This window comes from Melanotaenia boesemani, chromosome 11 (assembly GCF_017639745.1).
Source record: "Melanotaenia boesemani isolate fMelBoe1 chromosome 11, fMelBoe1.pri, whole genome shotgun sequence".
Lineage (NCBI taxonomy): Eukaryota > Metazoa > Chordata > Actinopteri > Atheriniformes > Melanotaeniidae > Melanotaenia > Melanotaenia boesemani.
In genome coordinates this window covers 16,868,092-16,891,774 of record NC_055692.1, presented here as the reverse complement: position 1 = coordinate 16,891,774, position 23,683 = coordinate 16,868,092, and the positions used below count along the sequence as shown (strand labels likewise).

General features: G+C 36.0%; 2 protein-coding genes across 3 annotated transcripts; both read right to left on the bottom strand.

Annotated features, from left to right (window-relative positions):
- Nucleotides 1-1,822: 1,822 nt before the first annotated feature.
- LOC121648368 (melanopsin-A-like) lies at nucleotides 1,823-11,933 on the bottom strand. 2 transcript variants are annotated; one of them, XM_041998417.1, is made up of 9 exons: nucleotides 11,154-11,933; nucleotides 7,236-7,369; nucleotides 6,934-7,137; nucleotides 6,516-6,687; nucleotides 6,201-6,362; nucleotides 4,429-4,536; nucleotides 4,129-4,300; nucleotides 3,466-3,612; nucleotides 1,823-3,341 (listed from the first exon to the last, which is right to left on the bottom strand). In XM_041998417.1, exons 1-9 carry the CDS (start codon nucleotides 11,318-11,320, stop codon nucleotides 2,934-2,936), a joined length of 1,674 nt encoding a protein of 557 aa, XP_041854351.1. In that variant the 5' UTR covers nucleotides 11,321-11,933; the 3' UTR covers nucleotides 1,823-2,933. The 2 variants fall into 2 exon arrangements, with proteins under 2 accessions (XP_041854351.1, XP_041854352.1); XM_041998418.1 differs by lacking the exon at nucleotides 11,154-11,933 and adding an exon at nucleotides 8,365-8,433.
- Nucleotides 11,934-15,429: 3,496 nt separating this feature from the next.
- si:dkey-251i10.2 (uncharacterized protein LOC562682 homolog) lies at nucleotides 15,430-16,749 on the bottom strand. Its single transcript, XM_041998772.1, has 5 exons — nucleotides 16,566-16,749; nucleotides 16,034-16,146; nucleotides 15,736-15,845; nucleotides 15,526-15,594; nucleotides 15,430-15,439 (listed from the first exon to the last, which is right to left on the bottom strand). The coding sequence occupies exons 1-5, from the start codon at nucleotides 16,747-16,749 to the stop codon at nucleotides 15,430-15,432; spliced, it is 486 nt and encodes a 161-aa protein (XP_041854706.1).
- Nucleotides 16,750-23,683: the final 6,934 nt, after the last annotated feature.

The window sequence follows — 23,683 nt, the reverse complement described above, 5'->3', positions numbered from 1 at the left end:
ACCTGGGAATGCCCGATGTCACTCCATTTAAAGTGAAGGAATCATTACTGCTGATGCCGGAAATACATACAATCGAATCCTGCTTCACCACGTTTCTACTGCTTCCCTGAGTGGCCTCAATGGAGAAATCAGATGAAGTAACATTTCACCACAGCGGGAAATTATTTTCTCCTTAAGACAAAAGTCTTTTCATGTTTAAATACATTTAAAATGCACAATTATCAACACACTTACCCGCAAACATGTATTCACAATTAAAAATCTGTTAATTAGTACTCACAAAGTGGGATATTAAGTTAAAAAAAAGAAAGTTCACTGTTGTGCAAGATGCAATCAGTTAGATGAACTCTTGTTTAATTGATATGCACACCTATTTTTTTTTAAAAAAAAGGTGCATGTTTTAATACAGTGAGTGTATTTGTATATGTGCAAACAGTGGCATGAGTTGACGTGAGTTGTTGAGTACATTCATCACTTTGACTAAAGGTATGGCTTACAGCAGAGGCAAGTTATGCTTGTTAACTGGTTATATTTCCGGCCATGATGATGTAATCTCCGAGTCTCTTACATTCACAGGAGCAGCACACACATTTACATCTGGGGCAAAGATTACTTAATCAGAATAGAAATAACTCAGATAAATGTTAAAAAAAACAGGATCAATGTGATCATACTCACACAACACACAACTTTAAATTTTAAGTTTAGATGCATGAATCACAGGTGAAACTTAAAGTATCATTTATTGTTAGTTAAGATTTTTTTCTGTTAATTTCATTCTAAAAAAAATTACAGCTAAAAGAACAACAAAAAAAGACTAGATAAAGATAGCTTTTTAAATTCTGTCTTCTACCGGCCTCTAGTGGTTATTTACTGTCATTACATGTTAAATAATTCAGATTAACTTGTTAACAAGATATAGTACCTTTTAACAAGAACGGTCTTGTTTTTGTTAATTGGAAGAAAGTATTTTTCCCTCATTTGCAACAAGGCATTTAAATCAAAGACATTTTGACTGAATAAAAAGCTAATAATACTAATTAAAGAAGTACTCAGATGAACAGCATGCCCATAAGGGCAAATTTCACCACTGTTTTTGTGACACATTTCAATATATTCATCAATCATCTTGGATCAGTCACTTTTCTACCTGTTGGCTTGTAACAGTGGAAACCATCAAACCACCTTAACACCAAAGATGTGAAATGTTTGCCAGTAAAGGTGTAATGACACATGAAACAGATTATTTATTCCTATCTTAAAAATATTGGGGTATTCCACTAGACAATGGTTTTGCAAAGCATCAGGACTGGTCTCTGTAGAGGCATGGCTTAAGAAAGCTGTACATTTTAACATTTAAAGTCTAATTTCCAAAACTTTAGCTGGATCTGAATACCCTTCACTGTTTGCACCACAAAGGATCTTCTTCGTGGCAGGTTTATGAAAGGACTTCCATCCAAATGGCACAGCTGTTTCTCATCTGCTTTTTGCTTTGTTCCATCAACCGTCTGCTCAAAAGCAAGTGTACATACTGGAGTTTTACACAGGTTTATTAAATTCAAATTTGAAAACAAACCTGAGTTTAGAAAAGACAAATAAAAACCATGACTTCATTCTGTTTTCTTATGCTGCTCTTATAGTAGCACAAAAGAAAAGAAAAGCAGTACATCAAGCAGCAACAATTTGGCATTTGAAACACAATTACACAATCTGTCCACAATACATTCAAGAAATGTAAATTATACATAGGTGCTGTGTCTAAAAAAATAAAATACCAATAACCAAACGAAAGCAGTAAGGGGAAAAAACATTTATTTGTAGAGAAGATGTTTACTCAGAAGAAAAAAGAACTTTCTCAGCTTGCATTATCAAATACAGTAATTTATAATATAAATGTGCTGTTCTTTTAGTGCAAGTCTGCTGGCAGTCTTGTAAAGAAGAGAAGCTGGGGTGTTGGCACTGATAATGACAACAGCAGTATGGAAAAATGATTGAGTTAAGTGTTATTTTTCTAAAATTTTTCCCCCTTAAACCCAAGCCCTGCAGCAAACAGTATTTCTATCATATTTTAAATTTACTGTTCTTTTTTTCACTACTCCTCTGAGGTATTAACTTTCTGCTCAAGACTGATGGTTATTTTTATACCGTAAACCCTAGACTGTATAGTATCTTTCTGGTGTCAGACTATAAAATAATGATGAAGTCAGTGACAGATGGACCGGGGGAAAAAACGTACATAAATCTCTGGAAGTCAAAGATCAGGCTTAAAAAAATCTCAGTTCAGTGTTACTCAAAGAGAACAACAAATAATAAATCATATTTGATTCCAGTGTCCTCCTGTCCCCATGAAGCCTGTCATTCTTATTTCATTATGTCATCTTGAATTAGAGATTATAATTACAATAATTAGAAAACAATGCACAATCTATATAGACCAACCATAAAATAAAATAAAAAGCACATTGAAAGGGGTAGCTTCTACACAAATATGTGACCTTTTGACAGTTCTGTTTTTTTTCTCTCTCTTTTATGTACAAATAAAAGTAAAACAAATTTCTGAGTATTACATGTTATTTATCTATGAATGACAGCCTAACAATTTAAGCATTTGCATTAATCATACCCTGTAAGACGTACATCCAAATGAAACAATCCGTCAAGGAATCTCACAAAAGCAAGCAGCAACTTATAGCATCGCTTAGGTTGGTCATGTCTCTGCCAAAATCTGACAAAGTGAACATACTTCATGCAGAATCTGGTTATGCTGTTTCATTTACACCATTGCCTTTTTTATACTCTTCAGTCTCTAAAGAATAGAGAGGTGTAACTTGGGTTTTCAGGAGGAGTCAACAGGATGAAAAATATGATTAAACTCTGTCTAGTTGATGTGTTAAAAGTGCAAAAAAAAATTAAATAATTAAGCTTACAGTTGGTCAAGAAAGCAGTTTCACTGCCTCAAAGACTTCTGATGAGAAGTTTAAGCTAACAAAAACACTGTTCTCCATTTCCTCGATACTGTCTTCTAAGCGAACACCGTCATGGCTGATGAGGCTGCTTTCACTTGTGGGACTGATGACAATAATCCGTGGAACAGCCTGGGGGGATTTGGTTTCAGTAGATTGTATTTTTCCAAAATTCAAGGAATCAAAAGAGTTGCTCTTGTGGCTTTTAAGCCTGTCACGGATGTTCTTTCTCTCATCACATGCATCTGAGGTTTCATTAGTCAGACTCTCGCTGCGCCTCCTGGTAAGAACCAGTAGAGGGAGTGTGGCAATGGTCAGAGAACTGGAAACCAGCTCGTGGTCACGGGTGCCCACTGGATCACTCATAATAGATGGATGCTGGAAGTTTTAACAAACACAGCGAAACACATACAATACACACACAGACAAATTAATTTGACAATTAATTACCTGTAGATTAAAAGTTCCCAGTGTTTTCTGATTTAACTCCACTGTTTCTCACCTTCTCTGGTGTGCTGATATTGATTGCTTTTCGCTCAAACTGTTTTTTGTAGGACCTGTATCTGTTAGACTGGCTGTATGATGACATGCGTCTGAAGGAATTACTCGATTTCCTTCCCAGAGGTTCCATCGTCACATCCTTCAATACCTGCCAATTGAAAAGAAAATGGAAAGCTCAAGTTCAAAATTCCTGTCCAATATGGGTAAAGACTACATTTCAGCTATTTTCACTCATACCAAGGCATTAAAAAATGTCAAGTCGGCTCATAAATTAGATAAATATTAGTTGATGTTTCTTCTTGTTAGCTGAAAACATCAGATTGTCATAAAATAAAGCAGATAAACCTTGGATACTTTAAATATATGATTTTGTGTTTGATTTGCTTTATTTTTAAATATTTTAACCTTTTAAAACTTTAGGTCTACAAATTGAGGGACATTGAAATATTTATTTTCATCCTAATATTGTTTGTTTTGTTTTTTTTTTTGTTTGTTTGTTTTTTTGGGCGAGCCTGTGATTTGTCTTCTTTTTTTTTCACCAACACATTTACTGATATTTACACATCTTAACAAATCTCACAAGTGTTCAGATGGATGAATCTGAGGATTATAGTAAAACTAGATTTCTAAATGGCAACATAGAGAATCTGTTCCGTTTTATTACCATATCAATGTGGTTGGGGGAGGCATTAATAAAATGAGCCCTTGAAGCTGTGGACTGTCTGCTGATGATGGAGTCCCTGAAAGATGATTCACTGATGGAGTAGGAGATGCATTCCTTCCGAGTAGGGGGAGACAGAAACCAGAGGCAGGGAAATTTCTCAGCCAGAGTCATCCTGTTGAGCACACAACAACACAATGACTCAGGCTGGAATGTAATGTTTTCTTTAAGACCAATTTTGTTTCATGCAATGAAAGAAGGAAAAACTAATAAACAAAAACAATCAGTTTTTTAATCACTTACCTGTACTTGTTATGTATGATGGCATAGATGATAGGATTATAGATAGTGGAGGCCTTTGCTATGACTGCAGGGACAGCCTTGGAGTATGGTGACAAGATGTTGGCATGACTGATTGAGATAAAAAAAAAAAACAAAGAAAACGTAATGCTTTCCTTGAGTTTGTAAGGATTCTTATTCAGCTATCTTTCTATTCTCATTTGTATTTCTTTCACATACTTTCTACAGCTGAAGTAGACCGTCCCCATTGCTTGTGTGTATGTTTTTGAACATAATGACGAGGCGTGTTTGGGCAGGGATTAGCACGTACCAGCTGTTAGACGGAGTTGGTTAAGTCCATCTGATTGTGTGTGTTTGTGTTTGTGTGTGCACATGCAACGCTACCTTCTCCTGAGAATGAGCAGGAAAAAAGTTATATAACCACATACTAACCTAGAGTTTGCCCTAGGAGATATGTGGAGTTTAGTGATCCTACGATAAGTAGAGGACATATGAACAACTTCTCTCACTATTATAGGTCAATTAATCCAGGGGATTCCTGCTGACACAATGTTATACAATTACCTGTTGACACTGTTTAGTTAAGAATTTTATAAGAACATGCTCTAATACAACCAAATACAATTAAGCAAACAACCAAAATTAAACTAAATTATGGATTAGTGTGTGTATGCTTGAATGGAGAAATACCAGAGATTATTATTATTATTATTTATTTTATTTTGTTCTTTTTTTCATGTTTATCTTGTCTGCAGGTTTGAAATACATCAGTGGTGATTAACGCAGTCAAACAAGTCTCTATTCAAAAGGATTTGTGACATTTGCCTTCACACTCACATGCAGCAGCTGTGAGGTCATGTCTTTTGAGCATCCCCACATCTTGCTTGTGAGATGGGACTTTTTTAACCTTATCAAAACTGTCATTACATATTCTGATACCCCAATCAATACATGTAACTGGTATAAATTATACAACATCATGAGCTCTATTTCTGTTATTGTTGATCTATTCTTCTTCAACTGAGATGATGTTGAAAAAAATGCACCATTCTAACATGGGAAAGTCAGAATACAGGAGACTGCCATCATGATCCACTTAAAGAAAGCAGCAAGATCCCTAATTAAAAATCTTACATAATTAGGGGTTTGTTGACATAAGCCTACATCAGTATTCCTCTGTTTTGTTGTTGTGCAACATAATTCTTTCAGAAAGTCTGATTACATTTTGGACTGAGTCACCTCATATGCTTACCCTTTTTCCAAGAGAATCACACCCATAAAATTAATGTAATTTCCAACCAAATGCAGATGGCTCTCATATCCTGTTCCCACTGAAGAACAAGCCAGTTGGGCAGATTTTCTAAAATTCCTGCCATGCACACTCAGTAAGCCCTTATTCAAAGTCATGCCACATTAATTAGAATTCCCCCCCTAATTTCTCAATCATGTCTAGGTTTTTATATTATTATTCATTTAATTAAGGACATATTGCACATTCATGAACAAACATTAAAAATACAAAATGTGAATGTGCACAGATTTTCCATTACTGCTCATTTTAACCCAGGTCACAGACAAACTTCAACACTATATATTTAATAACAAGGTACAGCCATAAAAAGTAACTGGTTGTAGTAAATATTGTATAGAGTGCATGATTTATAATGTAAGAGTTAAAACAGACACATGACACATTCATGTACATAATCAGTTCTTTAAATGAATAAAAAAAAAAGCTTTACTAGGAGAAAAATATCCACATAAAATGTTCTTACCCAGCCCAGGAAATCAGTGTGACACAGGCGTATGGTGACCAAGAGAGGACGTACACCACAATGACAACAAAGGCGATCTTTGCCAATTTCCATTCATTCCTTATGGACTTCTGTTGGATAAGAGTGGATTTTCTCACCTGAGTTCCCAAACGTTCTACTTCCCTGTGGATGGAGCAGCATGGAGCGAGCATTTAGATGGAGAGCTAGAGCCCAACACATTTTCATACACCTCATTTAGCATATTCCAAGATGAGGTGAGATTGTGAGATTATATATGCACATGGAAAATACATCAGACATAGCATCTTATACAACCTGCTGGTCTTCCTTATAGACATGAACATCTGAAGATAGCAGTATGAGATAATCCCCAGTGGAATAAAGAAGACAAAACAGCACAGCATCATTGTATAGCTCCTATTGGCTGTTGTGTATGTAACATAATCCCATGTACAAGATGTCATCAGGCCCTCTGGGATGTAGGAGCCTAGAAGGGCAAAAGAGCATCAAATACATAAACCTTTGGGTTATATTAATAGATTATAGTAGATGGCAACATGTCAGGTCAAACATCAGTGGTATTGTATAGTACATGGGATAATCTTCCACTATCACACTATATTACTACAAAAGAGAAACATGTAATGTGTCTGTAAAACATTCACAGGGTCATGTATACTCTTAATGAGCTTTTATTTAGTTTCCCTTGAGGAAGAACAATCAGAAAACTCACTCCATCCAACCAGTGGAGCCAGACTCCAAGCAAAAGAATAAAGCCAGATCAGAAGGATGGCAAGAGTGGTTCTTCGTTTGGAGCTCCAGTGTATAGTCTGCAGGGGCTTGGTGATAACTAGATAACGTTCAAGTGAGATGGCCAGGAGGTTTATCATGGAAGAAATACCAAACAGGGCACCACAGAATGCATATACCTTACAACCTACAGGAAAAGCAAACAAAAATAAACAGCAAGTTTAGCAACAAAAACAAATTTTATGTCACTTGTTAACGGGGCAGAACTGTGGGCAAGTCTTTTACCCGTTTCTCCAAAAACCCATTCCGTGTAGAGGCAGTTGATGAAGAAGATTGGAGACTGTGTGAAAGCCATGAGGAAGTCACTAATCGCCAAGTTCACGATGAAGTAGTTAGCTAGGTTACGGAGCTTCTTGTTGCTACACACAGAAACACACAAGTTATGACTATGAGCAGAAACATACAGGCTGTAATTGCAATGTTATAATTAAGGTAAAATTCTCAGTGATCACAAAGAGTACTGATGAAAGACTATGTTCATTTGCAAGGTTAACATCATGAAACTTTTATAGTGTCATAATCAGTTCAATTGAATAATCGTAATTTAAAGTCTTTGTTACTGATTGAACCATTTGCAAAACATTGATTCCTTCTTTTTGAACCAGTTTGTATCAGTCTAACAAGCTGTTGCATGAATACAACTTTCTCAGTATAAGCTCCACTAAGAGAAGCGCCATAAAATGTAGATATAGTGCAGGGAATTTGAAACAGGACTAGAAATAGTAAGCAATGTATAGTTATTGCTTGTCTGATTAATAGGTTTTTAGCCCGTCTACCACTTTGTTTATTCAACTTCCTGGCACACAGTGTGTCTTTTACCACAAAAGTTAAATTTTTACAATATAATTGGCATTTTTAAAAAAGTTGTTGTTACAAAAAATATGACAAGTCATACTGATAGCAATGAGAAAATTAGAAATAAAGTTTTATTATTAGAAATAAAAGTCAATAAAGGCCCAGGTCTCTATTAGTGCAAATATTTGACTTATACATTCTTGTGCCTTTTTTATACAACTGAAAGAGGTGTTTCTCTCAGTGTCTTGCAGCAAAACTTTACTTTTAGGTCTAAAAACTCATTTTGTTTGTTACTGCCTTTTTATCTTTTTTTAAAATAAGCATTACTCATCCAAAATAAAATTTAGCATCTGCTTGAGCATCTGTTCTCTGAAAGATGTAAAATGGCCATGACTCCAAACTGTACTCTGAAGTGGTGGTGCATCATGTGTAGCAATTACCACCTAATTATGTGCCAACTGAAAGTAGCAAAGTTTTGATAATATGAAAGCCACAAAAAGTTATTTTTCATAGAAAACTAGTGACATTATGTTGTATAAGCACAGTATTTAAAATAAACATGTCCTTTCTGTGTTGTTGGTAAGTGCTTCAATCAAGGAAAATTGCAGTTTTTCTTTCTTGTGTGAACCCCCACATGACTTTTTTGTTTTTGTTTTTAATCAAAAACACAAACAGGGTGGTAGATGTGTTCTGTCAGCTTTTTATCTGCTGGGTTGAAAACGTAGACGCACAACCTTAAAGTGTGCTGCAGGGCTCCTTGCCAGTGTCGATTCACAAAACTAATTTTTAACCAGCTGGCACGTTCAGGGGAAAAATTTTGGTTTGGAAACTGAAAAGTTAGTTCTCAGTTGGGTCTAAAAGACAATGATTCTTCTTCATGACTTGTGGCATCATCAGTAAGCAAAGGGTGGGTTTGTCTAAATGCCAGACTGCTGGACAGCATGAAGGGCCATGGACCAGCAAGCCTGATAACAGGTACAGAATTCAGCAATTGCAGCAGCAATATAGAGCCGGAGCTGGAGCCAGATCCAGAACAGTGTCTGTCTGAAAGCACTAACAGCGACCAGTAGTAGCTCAAATTGCAAAGAAAACTGAATACCTCAAACTACCATCAAGACCACCTGCTCTAGATGTAACATTTGTTGTATTTTTTTATGTTTTTAAGTCATGCGCATTTTTTTTTTTCCTTTATTTTGTAAGTAGGAGGAAGAAACACAATTCTGCTCCACTCACTGGATTACTTTGACAATGGACCTCACTAACAGCAGAAGTGATTGCTGATGAATACTAACTGGTGACTGTACATGTTCGCTTTCTAAAGTGATTACTGCTTGTCCTGGTTCAGGCAGCCCAAACCATAGTCTTATCTTAAACCTAACAAAATGCTTTTCTAATAAAAAGACTGACTAGAAATCAAAGATAAAAATCTTGCCTAATATTAAAATAAGCATTAAAATAATGGTCTTCTCCAGCAATGAGAGTCAAGCCCTGTGGTTGAAAATCTTGAAGGCTAACTGTTGTTGGTCTTTAAATTTCTTCAGCTAAAAGGGATTTAGATCTCATTTTTACCATGACAAAACTGCTAACTAACTTTTTATGAGTATTGTTTGGTGTTGACTTTACACATAGTCTGACCCCCCTGCTGAATCTGGTACTCTTCTGCAAAACTGGAGCCTGTAGATTCAATTCCAGTCCTAATGCTAACCTCTCTCTTTGACAGGAGTTGGATTTTGCAGGGAGATTGGTGTTCATGAAGTGCTGAAAAGGTTTAGATTATTTCACACATTTCTGTAAGACTAAGTTCATTTTGCCTGAATGAATAACTTAGATTCAGAGAATATTTAGTTATTTGCATTAATCATATGTAACAGGTTTATTAAGCTGGTATTGGTTATGTAATTATGCAGTCATACAAGGTCGACCGAGCAAAAAGCTGTCCTCTGCCTGCACAGCTTTTAACTGATTAAATGGTTAAAAGTCAAGGCTGGTTTTTCCCAAAGTCAGACTGTAAACCAGACAGTCAGGAATGATAAGTGAATGTGTGTCACTGCTTTTGGATATGTATATGAATTTGTCTGTTGATACACCCCTGCTGGTATAATGCTCAGTTGTGCACATTTACTTGAATATTCTCTTTTCCTTAAAAAATACATCATACCCAGTGTCATCAAACAGTTATTTTCTTCTCTATTTATCCCCTGTATGTGTGTGTGTTTGCTTGTATGAAAGTCTAATTTTCTTGGAACTCATAACATTATGTGGATTTCTGATCCTGTGAACTCAAATTATGAGCACAATGCAAAGAAGACTCCATCAAATCTCTCTATGGTGATGGACAGATGGAAAATGAGCGCTCTTGACAATCCCATAACATACATAGCTCTCTCTCTGTCTCTCTCTCTCTCTCTCACACACACACACACACATATTGACCCAGTTTCTGTGGAACATTTAATGTCACTAGCAGAAATAAGAGGTCATTGTCTCTTCAAATTTCATGAGTCCCTCCAGAATCCCCAATAACACTTCAGGTGTGACTCATCTTGCAGAATAGTATAGATCAATAAAAGAGATTGTCCTTTTTTAACACCACTTGTTGAAAATTACTATATTTAAAGTGCATAAGTTTCATGGCACATTTATGCTGCATGGTATGCTGAATTTTTATTTAAATTTATATGTTTATACAAGAATCAGTTACATTCATTGCAATACACTAATGTGCTGCTGATGTAGAAGTAGGGATGGTTTGTTATTAAACAAACAGTGTGCTTGTGCAGCGCAGTTCACATTATTCATTTCAAGGAAACAGGACATATTTAATCATTTTAATTTATCCTTTTTGATCCATTTATTCTGCCAGGTAGACACAGCTATTAAGATACAGTTATTATCAAATATTTGATTACCATTTCCTTACCCTTTTTTTTCTTCTGGAAAATTAAAGAGTAAAGAAATGGAAAAATTCTGATTTCTTTCTCTTTTTTTCTTTTGTTAAAAAACATCTCCGCCCTCTTTGCTGTTTTATTTTCTAAATTAGAACTATAAGTGTATTTTAAATATCAGAACCCGCAAAAAGGATTATCTGCACAAATAACATGTTGGCACAGTAATGTTTCCCTCTGATGTGAGACCCATCACATCTGAGCTATCATATCATCTGTTGGGCAGATTTCAAATGAGTAACATGCATTAAAAATGGCAATGGCTATGAAAGTTTTGAGTCATCTAACTAAGGCTTCTAAAAAGTTTTCACTTGAACAGACACACACACACACACACACATAAAAGCATTCACAAACAAATACATGATTTCAAAGAAAAAAAAAACATAAGTCATTTGCTCACCTGTAGAATGCAAACATAACCAGGGCATTGCCGGTGATGCCTAGTGCCCCGATTACAAAAACAAATAAAGCGACAATATAGTGAGCATGGTCTGGCACATCCACCTTGCTCAACAAGCTACTCTGGGTGTGTGTTTTCTCTGGCTCCATGCTCTCAGTGGACCACATGTTTCAAACAGCTTGGTAGGACTTCCAACCTGGCACGATCTAATAGTTCTATCAGTTTATCCTCCACTGTTTTTTGCCAGTGTAGAGCCTCCATAGTTTCAGCATGTCAATAAAAGACTGAGTAAATATATGCAGTGTTTCTTTGTGGATCGTTTTCAAGTAACAACACTTGTACTTTCCATTCCAATCCTTCCTTGCAGGACTATGCTCTAAATATGATGAATCAGGTTATATATTTACTTTTTGAAAATGAGCAATGCCAAACTTAAGTAAGTTCCCGTTTTTCCTTGTGGAGAAATAATGTGGAAAATGAAAAAGGTAATGAGCAGAAAATTATAAGGAAACCAAGTTGTTAATATGATGTGGAACAGGAAGCACAATGGATTTACTTTCACTTCAGCATCCAGTGGTTTTAGATGCAAGATGACATCCTCTTAGGCTGCACATACGCAACATCAGCTCTGTTATTACTCTTTTGCTTCTCGTTCAAAAACTGCTCTTCCACTAGTAGTCCTTAAATATTTCCTGGTTGTTAATTGGGAGATCCTTATATCCTCCAGTACGTTAAATTCCAAACTCATTCCACTGCATCCCTGCCAGTCGCTTTGCCTGTAGCCTCTTCACCCTTCATACCAGCTGTGATCCGAGCTCTGAAACAGTGGCCTGTCCTCGCTTATCTTGTGCTTTGGTGACTCCCAACCTCTCTTTCTCTGTGTGAGCCTCTCCCCCACTGTCCCACGCATGCTCTGCCTTTCTCGCATCTCTCCATCTCCCACCCCCTACCCACACTTCATGTAATATGGCCCAGCTCTAAGCTCAAACCTTTTAACAACCACATTCTTACATAACAGACATGTTGTTCACTATGAATATCAACAGAAACTTAATGTAATAAAAACTGACATTTACAGACATTTAAGTAAGTGATACATGTTCACATGTACATGTCACATCAGCTGATTCCTGTCACTGTTCAAATCATTACATTCACTTAACTTAGTGCCTAATGCCAAAATCTCTTTTATGCATGCAAACATCCATATATGCTGCACAAGAACCTGTATTTTTAACAGTCTGAGGACATTGATGCGCTGCTGCTCAACATGCACATGTCTGGAGAAATAAATCTAAAACAGCTACCCCATCCCTGATTAGTTCACCACAGCTCACTTCAGCTAGTTCATAATCCTGAATATGCATACACATCTCCAATCGTTCCCAACTTCCCTCTAACTGTAGTTACATATTAACATGAATGGAGCAGTTTTTAAATTTATGGTTACCTGATGCTTCACTTGTATGTGATAAATATTGCATATTATAGATCTAACAATGAGGAAAATACAATGTAATAAGGTTGGCATTGATTTGAATGGGATCAATACTTGGAAGCACACACGGGTGTTCTGAATTATAAATGCCAGCAGCACAATGGTCAGCAGAGCCCATCAGTTGGCCATTCCTTTTTATGGTGCTGAACATGTTGATTAAAGAAGATGAAAGGAATAGTGGGAAGTCAAGAATGCAGAGCTTAGACAGTGATGTCAGCTAAGCCCCTGCAGTAAGGGATAGCCTTAATCTGCACACTGTGCATGCATTTGGACAGGTGTTTGATCTGCATCAATGAGAACTGAAATGTCAGAAGCATGTGTCATGTGTGCGTGTCCCTTTGCCTACAACCAGCTGCGCCATCTTGCATTTTGAGTACTTATATCAACTTGTGCGATATATGTCACAGAGTTGAAAGATGAGCAGATGTTTCAAGGGATTATTCTTGTCACCCTTGTTAACCCAGTCTCAGCTGCAATGTTTTTTGTTTACATGTTAGGACAGCATGGACATAGGTTGCTACTGTAGAGGAAGCAATATTTTATAGATTTTGTAGAAATGTATAGGCCTACTTAATCTTACTCATTTATAACAAAAATTGCCAAATGCCTTGATGATCAAGGTGAAGCAAGGTGAAAATACCTGATGTGTGCACCAAATTAAATAATTACCAAAAAATTAAACTTTATGGTAGTCCTATTATGTTATTTATGTTAAAAAAAAAAATGACTTGCTTTAGTCAGTTGATGTTGAAGCTTGTCATTGATAAATGTACAGCCTGTGCAACGTCCTTTAGTAAGAAAGAGATTAGAAAGGGATGAACAAGAGGATGTCTCTGCCAGCTGGTAGTCAGAGAGAAATGCTTTCCATCATAATTAAGATTATATAAAACTAAATTAAAATAAGAAGATCAGCTTACATGCAATTAAAATCTGCTATTTCTGCACAATTTAAGGTTTTAAATTAAATCATGTACTGTGGTTTTCATCCAATGAAGTGAGTAAAACTATTTTCCTTTCTTAGATATTAGCTTATCTGTTGTCTTCTGGTCACTAACCTCATGTAGCTTTCAATTGTTTTACAGCTTTTCAACAACTGACCTTGTCATGATAGAATAGATATGATTAGTATGTGATAGAGAGCACGACCACAGGTCACTGAATCATTTACTAGTGAACTAACTGGTAACACTGGTTTCTATTTCCAAGGCTCGAATCCCCTTTAAATATACAGCTAGCTTTCAGCATGCAGAGGAAAGGGACTAATTATAATTGAGTGACGCATGCTTTCTGACTGGAGCTGCGACCACAGGCCTCCGGGTCAGTTGAAAATCAATACTTCACCAGAAAAGGGCAAATAGGTCACAGATACAGTGTAGACTATTCAAGAACATCAGAAATTAAAGTCTTGAAAGTTTACTCTTTATTAAGCTTAAGATATAATAAAAGCCTTAGGATGCATTTTACACCCCCACCAAAACAGTTATATTTATCATCTTCAAAGATCCTCGAATTTTACCCCTTTAGTATGCACCATTTACCAGTATATTTACTAGTTTAGTTGTTGAAGCTTGTTATCATTAGCAAGCTTTTTTTTATTTTTAGGAAAACTCAGCTTATGTTACCTGAAAAATAACACATCTTTACACCTGTTACTTGGGTGTTTGGTGCAAAGTTCAGCTGAAATCAGAAAATTTAGCAAGGAATGGTTTATATTTTGTAGAGCTTTAAATGTCACGAGTTGCTTGTTTTAAGCCTCTTTTGTGATTCGGTGCAACATCATGTTAGAAATCTGGGTTGGAGATCAAACCATGTGGAAAAAGCAGGTCATAACATGCTCTTCAATAAGTGGATGAAATTCAGTCAATAAAAAACACTGCCATTAGATTCTGCACCTCACTCTTTAGTCCATCACTTTCTCCATCAACTTATCTGTTTTCCTGAAATGACAAAAGTTTCTTTGAATTAAAGCATTATTTTATTATTAATACTAGATGTGACTGATTAACTGGATAAATAGAGATGCAGGTTTGCACTGACAAGTTTTCACTGGCTTTCTGTTTTTCTTTTATTTACTGATGTATACAGTTTTTTTCTGATTACATGTTGGTTTTTGTTCTTGTGTTATGATTCTTAAGATCAACACAGTCTGGTGAAATAATAATAATAATAATAATAATAATAATAATAATAATAATAATAATAATAGTAATAGTAATAATAGAGAATGCTCAGAGGCAATAATATGTTGGAAATTAAAGTGATTCACCATGAAAATCTCATCTTGTTATATACATAACCCTAATGCATTTTGTTGATTTGCTGAAATACAATTTTAATAGGATGGAACATGACCAATAAAAACTATGGACTTAGCAGGTTGATGCTTTTCAATCTCAACATTAAACATTTATATATGTGGAAAGTAAATTTACATAATATGATATCAAGCATGTAGGATGTATTTATGTTCTCAACATTTTAATGCTTCTTATGCAACACAAGAGGTTAACAAAAGAAAAAAACTACTTAAAATCCATGCTGTTCAGGGATGAAACCATACCACTTCAAAGTATATAAAAAACAAACAAGTAAAGTAATATACAGTTGAGACAAGAATGTTTTTTTTAGTTTAATGCACAACTGCAGTCAGAGCCAAGCAGAATGGAGTAAATATTCAATATTCATTTAAAGATCTGTAACACCAAAATGCATATTAAGAGAAGAAAAGGTTTTTTTTCAGCCATTCCTTCACTTGCATCTGTAGCCAGGCCGAGTCCATCAGTTTTCCCTGAAAAACAGGAGAGACAGTGAAAAATTCAGAAACTGTAGTTTAAATTTTATTTTGATTTGACACTCTGCTGTACTTTACTGTACCCACCGCTGGTCAGAGTGGTGGACGTCACATTAACCCAGAAGACAGTGCGCTGCTGAGCCACAGTGGCACTGAAGAAGAACAGAGCTTTAGTCCAGAGATTTTTCATGCTTTGACAGTTGCTTTTTTCAAATGATAGAAGATTGTTTGTGTTAAAACAGAAGCTATAAATATTATAATAAAATAAATAATAATATGGAAATCAGATTTACATGAAATAAACAGGACTCATGGTGCTGGGTGGGATCCAGTTGTACACGGTGGTGTTTCCCTTCAGGTTGGTATTGGCGTGAGTCACAGCTCCTTTTGGATTCCCTGAGCACTGTGTGCAAAAATTATTTGCCCTTGTAAGATGTTATTTCCATTATTTCCATTGTCAGTGCTTAATCTTGTCTGATTGTATTTTGGGGCAAAGGCATGACCAGTAACAGTAGGAGCAGTGTGAAGGCTTAGCTCTACACTATGCACATAACATCTCCTATTCAATAGTGGCTAAAATGGAAAAGTCACCTGAAGGAATTTTGTGTCTGGAGGAGGAAGCACCCAGCTCCCCAGAGCATTAGTGTTGCCATCTGTTCGAGCTTCCAAAAGAACCCCTCTGTATGCTGGTCCAATTATAGTCACTGCAAGAAAACACAACAGTTTTATTTAATTCTGTTATTCTGTTATATATACACAGCTCAAACAGACAGTTTTTTAAATCTTATTTAATAAGTAAAATATATATATATATATAGGTAATGAGGCTACTGCTAAATCAAAAGTATTTGTGAGTTTTAAAGGATAAGGGCCTTGAATTTAACAATCCAAGACAGACACCTACAATGAATAAGAGCTGTGATGCAACAAAAGCTGTTAAATATTTAAGATCATATCAAATATCTGAATAACAATGGTGGAAAAATACAGCAATCTATTGCTTTAAGTAGAATTGAAAAAAAATTCTGTTTCATTGTTAAATATCACAGAATAAAAACAGAACTGAGTTTGTACTTGCAGTTTTACTGATCCAGATCTTTATCACAAGCTGTAGAACTCTTACCGGTGATGGGCTTGCCAGGCTGAAATGTCTTCATGTTTGTGAGAAGAATGTAGGGAGCTGGTGAAGGCTGAGGCAAGACTCCATGACGAGGCAGCATATCCTCACAGGCACCAGTGGGAGCACCATTAGGATAGGCATCAACAAAACTGAGTAATTGAAGGACAAATAAACCAGGCAACAACATCTTCAGACTGAAAATGAAGACTTCTGAAAATGTTTCAGAACTGAGCCAAGAGTTGAACTTTTAAAACATACTGCTGCTGAGTCACACAACCAAAACATTGCCATTTTCTATGGCTATGACATCTATAACCATGATAGGCTCTTTCTTAATGCTCCCGTGATTATTTTTAAAAAAAAGCATTTCATCACAGAACAAAAGGTCACATTTCCTCCAGCAAAGGCAAACACTTCAAAAGACTGGGTATATAATCTGTCACACTTTCATGTAAATGTGTCACATCAGTTGCCTCATCTCATGACTTTAAAACTGGAGCAACTCTTCTGATGATACTGAGGTGGATTTTATCTGCTCATCATAGCTTGTTAACGTAAAACTGATGTGAAGAAAGGCATTATCAAACCAACAGAAGATGGATACTTTAAGTTTTTATTTACAGAGATGGAAAATCAACTTCAACAGATTTCCTACAAATATAATTTGGTTGATGTCTTAAATAAAATATAAGACTTCAACCAAAAGATGTCTTCTCCAAAGGAGGTTGTTTAATGTCCTATCTACTGATCTATAATTTAGATTTGTTGCCAGAACAGAGGAGCATTTGTAAGGAGAAGCTGGAACCAATTATGAAATGAAATACTGCATTTATCCCAAAGAGAAATTACAACGTTGCAGTAGTTTTCTTTTAGTTTTGTTTTGTTTTTGTTTTTTGTTGTTTGTTATTATTTTTTTTAATAGTGTGGTGAGGTGTTTGGGGTATGTCCCACCAGAAGTAGATCCCGGGGAACACCCAGGACACGCTGGACGGACTACATCTCTCGGCTGGCCTGAGAACACCTCAGGTTCCCCCGGATGAGCTGGTGAATGTGAGAGAGAGATCTGGGCTTCCCTGCTTGGGCAACTGCCCCCGCAACCTGAAGGAAGGAAAGAAGGAAGGATAAATAATAATAATAATAAAAATAAAAATAATTAATTAGAAAAAGACATTGCTTTTTTCCAGAGGGGGATGGCTGTTTGCAGGAATCTCTGGTATCTTTCTGTCTTACATTGGTCTTGACGAAGCCTCACACTGAACACACTGTTGTTTCTTCACTGTTATGTAGAGGATGTGAAGCATTCTTTCCTGGACAATCAGCGGCTCCAGAGTTATCCCCAGCACAGGAGCAGCCTTCTTTATCAGTTTGTTCAGTCTCTTTGAGTGTCTAGCTTTGATGCTGCTGCCCCACCAGATGGCTGTAAAGCTGATTGGACTTTCTGCAACAGACGGAAGATATGCCACATCTTGGTGCAGACATTAAATTAGAAAGTAGAGTCTGCTCTGTTCCTTTCTGTAGATGCTTCTGTGTTGCATTTGTCTAGCTGAAGTCAAGGTACTTGTATTCCTCCACCTCTTCTCCCAAGATGTAGACAGTTCTTTGTTTCCTCCTGTTGCTCCAACAATCATCTCTTTAGTTTTGTTTGTGTCCAAGATGAGGTGATTGACACCATATCACAAATTGACTAATAATTTCTTTGTTCTCAGCTTCTTGTTGTTGGGTTTTGATAAGAATCTAACCATTAGCCATTATTAATAAGTGTCTATGGACAATTGTTAATATTCAATAAAATTATTAATGTAAAATATTACCTACGGGCACCACTGGAGAAATTCCAGAGCTAATAACTATACCTTAATATCAGTCAGTATACTTTACTTATACATATATATATATATATATATATATATATAAGTACATATTTTCTTGCCATAAAATTTATTTCATTTTGCGCAGAAGGACAGATCTCCATTTAGTTGTGGGCTGTCACATGACAACATGGACTGATGCAGTATTGTACCAAGCTTCAGTCAGTCATTTTCTAAACATACATCTCAAAAATCTGTATTTTAAATATTTTATGACTGTGTGTTTTTACAGAAAAAGAAAATACAGATAAAAACAGAGTTCTTCCACATGCTTTTTTGACAAATGGTTCTGAATCTGTACATACATTACTGTGAGTACTAATCTATCTAATGGGAAAGATGTATTGCTCTCTTTAATCTTTTATCATGGGATGCATGATTTAAGCCATTATGTTGAAGCCTGAAGGGCATATTTTGTAGAGTCACTCTTAATACATTAAGTGAAAATATATAGTTTCAGCTTATTATAAAAAGTATTATTAAATACACTTTAACTCATTTCCCATGAACTGCCATTGTTCAGTGGCTTGGTATTCTGGTCATTTAAAGAATGCCTTTGCTTTATTGTAAACTTTGATGAAGCTTTAAAGAAGTGACAATACAAAAAGAAAAAAAAACATATGATACCATATTTTGTCTTTACTATAAACTGTATACATTCAAATCAGTGAAAAAGTATCTATAAAATATAACACAATTCACTATTTTTGGAGGGATTAGATTGAATCCTCTCCTCAATGCTCCTTCCTCACATGTGGTGTGTTCTGTTGGCCTTGGAGGTAACAGAACACCTTGTTATCTGAACAAAGGTTGAATAATAAAAGAAATCTGTGTACAGAGATACAATTGTGTTTTACGGGAGTTCTCATCCATCACTGTGAGATAAAGTTTAAGCTAAAGCTAAAAAAGAAAAATCAGGGTTAGTTTAATGAACTTTGTCAAGTTTGGCAAGGCGTGTTTATTTGTACAGCACAATTCAGCAACAGGGTGATTCAAAGTGCTTTACAGAGACATTGAACCATCATAAAATTAAAGCAATTTAAAATTAAAAGCAAAAGAAAAAGGCATAAGAAAGAACATTAGATAAAAACAAGCTTAAAAGAAACAGTGAAGATTTGGACTTTTAAATGAAAACTATTCCAATGTAGCAGAGAACAGGTGTGTCTCTAACCTGGATTTAAATAAACTGAGTGTTTTGGCTGATCTGAGGCTTTGGGGGAATTTGTTCCAGAAAAGGGAAGCATAGAAGCTGAATGAAGCTTCTCCATGTCTGGTTCTGACTCTGGGAACTGATAAAAGACCTGATCCAGATGACCTGAGGGGTCTGGCAGGTTCATACTGGGTCAAGATGTCACTGATGTATTTTGGTCTTAAAACATTCAGAGCTTTATAGACCAGTAACAGAACTTTAAAGTCCATTCTCTGACAAACAGGCAGCCAGTGGAAAAGACCTCAGAGCTGGACTGATCCTGTCCTCTTTCTTGGTCATAGTGAGGACTCGAGCATCAGGGATTTTTAATTACTTTTCTTTCATGAATTGAATTTGATAGATTAAATGAAATCTGCCATGGTCACCTTAAACCTTAAACTGTGATAAAATGTGATTGACCTCAATATGGTTAAATGGCTTCATCTAAATTAAACTAGTAGACTGCAGCTAAACTGCTTCAAGTTAATTTGTTGTGTGAACAATGTGCAGTATTATGTGAATATGTGCTGGAAACAGAGACACAATTGTCTGCAAATTATGCTTTACAGAAAAAAGGAGGCTATGTTTAATCTGTTCTCTATGCTGCATGACACTTAAGATAAATGAAGGTTAACTTTTAGCAACTTACATCACACTGATTTTGCTAATATTAGTCAAAAATATAATAGAGCTGTGTGCTGTGCTGAATTCAAGTGAGCCAGTGTCCTTGCTCATGTTAAATAATAATTTGATCATCAAACCAAAAACATATTTGTATTTAACAAAGTCTGTGTGAAATGCTATCTTGCATTTAGAACATGGATGTGCAGCTGACAAATCTGCAGCAACTGCAATATATAAACTTTTGTGTTTGATAAATAGTTTCTTTGTTGTGACATAATTCTTAGCAACAAATCTTATTCCATTGCAAAGCCTGTTTATTTGCATTTAGGAAAATGCATTTGTGGGATGAGCAACAGAGCTGAGTATGTAGACTGTGACCGCAAATCTTACCAAATCTTCTCTATCAATGCCAAAGACCTCCTTCTGTTATTGACTCTTGTTTTGAGCTTCTGCTACCCCAGGTGTTGTCAATCAGGTACCTGATTAGCAGCACCCGTGAGCATGGATGCTGCAGTTGTCAGCTGTGATTTTAGGGTCAAAGTGTGGTGAAGATGTGGAAAATGTTATGATGATTGCAACACTAGTAGGGTAACAGCTTTTGGTGGAGTCTGTGATGGCCTGTCGGAATAAAGAAATTGCCCCCATATATAGACACACAAACACTTTTTGCTAACTGTACTTGAAAGCTGTTAAAAAAGGAACAAATCCCAGCAGGTTTTTCCAGGAATCTATGTAATGTTGAACCAAAACACAGCCTAATTATCAGAGCACAAAGAAACAATGTGAAAGTCATGTGGATGCTACCAAAAACAGTTTCTATTATTTTTGTCTTGCTTGTAATTGAAATAATCTGTAGAAAGGGCAGTAATAACATAAACTGTGTGCTGACAACGTCTCCCTCTGTGTGGTGATTTTAAGTTCTTTGCCTCTTTCCTTGATTCAGAGCTGTTTTCAGTGATTTGCTGCGTGTTACCAACATACCACAGCACAATACAGGTCAAAATGTTAACTGCAGTTGGCAGTAATTTGTCACTTTCACAGTTTTCATGTACTCTATCTGAACTTAAATCTCTTCAGAAAAATATATAAAATGAATCAACACCTGCATGCTACTTCAGGAATGCAACTTAAGTAAGCTGGAGTCTTTAAATTTGACCATGTTTTTAATACTGTTTTTCTCCATACTGAATCTTTATTTTCTTATCTGTTTTATTTTGGCCTTTTCTTTCAGTTTTTGTTTATTTTATTTCTTTTAATCAATTAGTTTTTTTAATGTACTTGTATTACTTTCTGAACCATGCTCTGTTTTATGTAAAGCACTTTGAATTGTCTTATGCATGAAATGTGCTATACAAATAAATTTGCCTTGCCTTGCCTTAAGTTGCTCTGCCTCTTTCACATAATGCTACTCACTTGCTACTTTTTAAAAGTATCCATCTAGTCTGGACAATCTGCAAAGTTTCTGTCTGGTTGCTTATTGCCTTTTTGCTTCTTCTGCTGCTGCCACTCAGCACTGCTGTCTACATTTTTCTTGCTCATGCAATTATTATCTTACCTTCCCTTTTGGTTATTTAATATGTGTCCACCTGTATTAGATTCTGAGGATGGCTCTCAGTCCTCAGAATAGGGAGCTGGTGCCTTTCCCAAAATCCAAGCTCACTGTTAGCTGGTGTTAAAGTCAGCAGACTGCTGTTTCACTCTGCAGAGGTGCTTACAGAGAATGGCATGTGGGGAGAACATGGCAGCTGGTGGGGAGGCCAGAATTTCACTCATTACCCATGTTAAACTGAGAAAAGAAAAAGGTGTAAAGAGATGGATAGGAAGGCCAGCTTTATATTCTTTTCATTAACATTCATACACGAGCTGTCTGAGTGAAATGAAGCACCAAGCAAGCAAGTTCAGCTGCTTTTCTGGTTCCCATTTGGCCTGCTTCACTCTCTACCTATCACTCATCAAAAGCACCATCCAATCTAGACACTATCTTGCTCTCTGCGTCTTGCAGCCGCTGCCCCTTAATATGATTTGCTTTCTGCTTTGTCAGCTCCTTCACAACCCTAGCATCCACCTGTAGGCTCAGGGTCTGAATTTCACACATCATTTCAATGTCACGTTAATAATACAAATGCACAAGAAGTGATGGGATCAGTGATGGGATCAGAGCCTACAGTAGATGCCAAACTTCAATCTTATCCTCCTCATAAACATTCACACTTAAATGTTTGACTGAACTACTCTTTACTCTTTCAAATGTTCAGATTTTTTTAATGGTATTTGTCAGCCGTGACAAATCTGATATGATTGATTTATAATCCGTGTCTGTCTTTGTGCATGAATCTAATCTCAGCTTGGTCAAGCAATTTTTCTTTTTCTTGTTTCCTTTTTTTTTTTTTTTTTTTTTTTTTTTGTTTGTTTGTTTGTTTGTTTTTTCACATTGTGGACAGATGGTATCTTCTTCTAGTTGCTGAGGCTCATTGATTCAAATAATTTCTTGAGAAACATAGATTGGATGATTTGGGGAACTCAACAAAGGGCTTCATTTCCTGTAATATACATGTAGTAAAAAATTAAGTTGCAACTAAAGGCATAGTGGACACAATAAACATTAAATCAAGTAATTAATCTCATTCATACCAATGTGGTTTGATGAAAAATGCATACTTGTTGGATGTGAGGAAGTCCATTCAGTGCTGTTCCTATCATACCAAACTATAACAACATGGTCCCTGCTAGCTCCTCAAATTTTAGAAATGCACAGGTTTGGTAAAAGCAAAAATTAGTATTATCTTCTTTCAAAAATTAGCAGTGAGTTTAAACCTAACGCAAAAGCAGTAAATGGACCTTCATAGAGGGTTAGTCATAAATAAATAGTCATGCTACAAATGCACCATAGTTTTCATAGCCTATGTTTATTTACAACATTTCAAACTACATCAGGGCTTACTAGTTTTGTACAAGACACTGTTAATCTATCCATATTAACCTGCACATGGAAGTATGTCAGTGTATTTAATCAAATGAAAATGTTTGTTAGACTTACAGGACTTAATTGCTATCACTTGTTTTCTTTCATTGTGGTTTTGTTTTGTTGTGAATTCAAACCTTAAAGAAGCACTAGATAACTTTCCAACCCTAAAACTCCATATTCTGGACTTGTTTGACTGCACAGTGACATTTAATATGTGCATTTGTGGAGTCATCGCAGTTCAGTTGCATCCCGAGGCTATGAAACCACTATATACAACTTCTCTTCTGAGACACTGCATGATGTTGCATCTGAGTTTTGCTTTATGCAACTTGTAACACGATAGCAAGCATTTATGTAAACTTACTGGTCGTTTCGAATGTGCATCGCTGATTCATCAAAGAAACACAAGAAGACATTATTAAGGAAGAGAGAAAAAGAGAGGGACTGAGGAAGGTAAGACAAGAGTTATGATAAG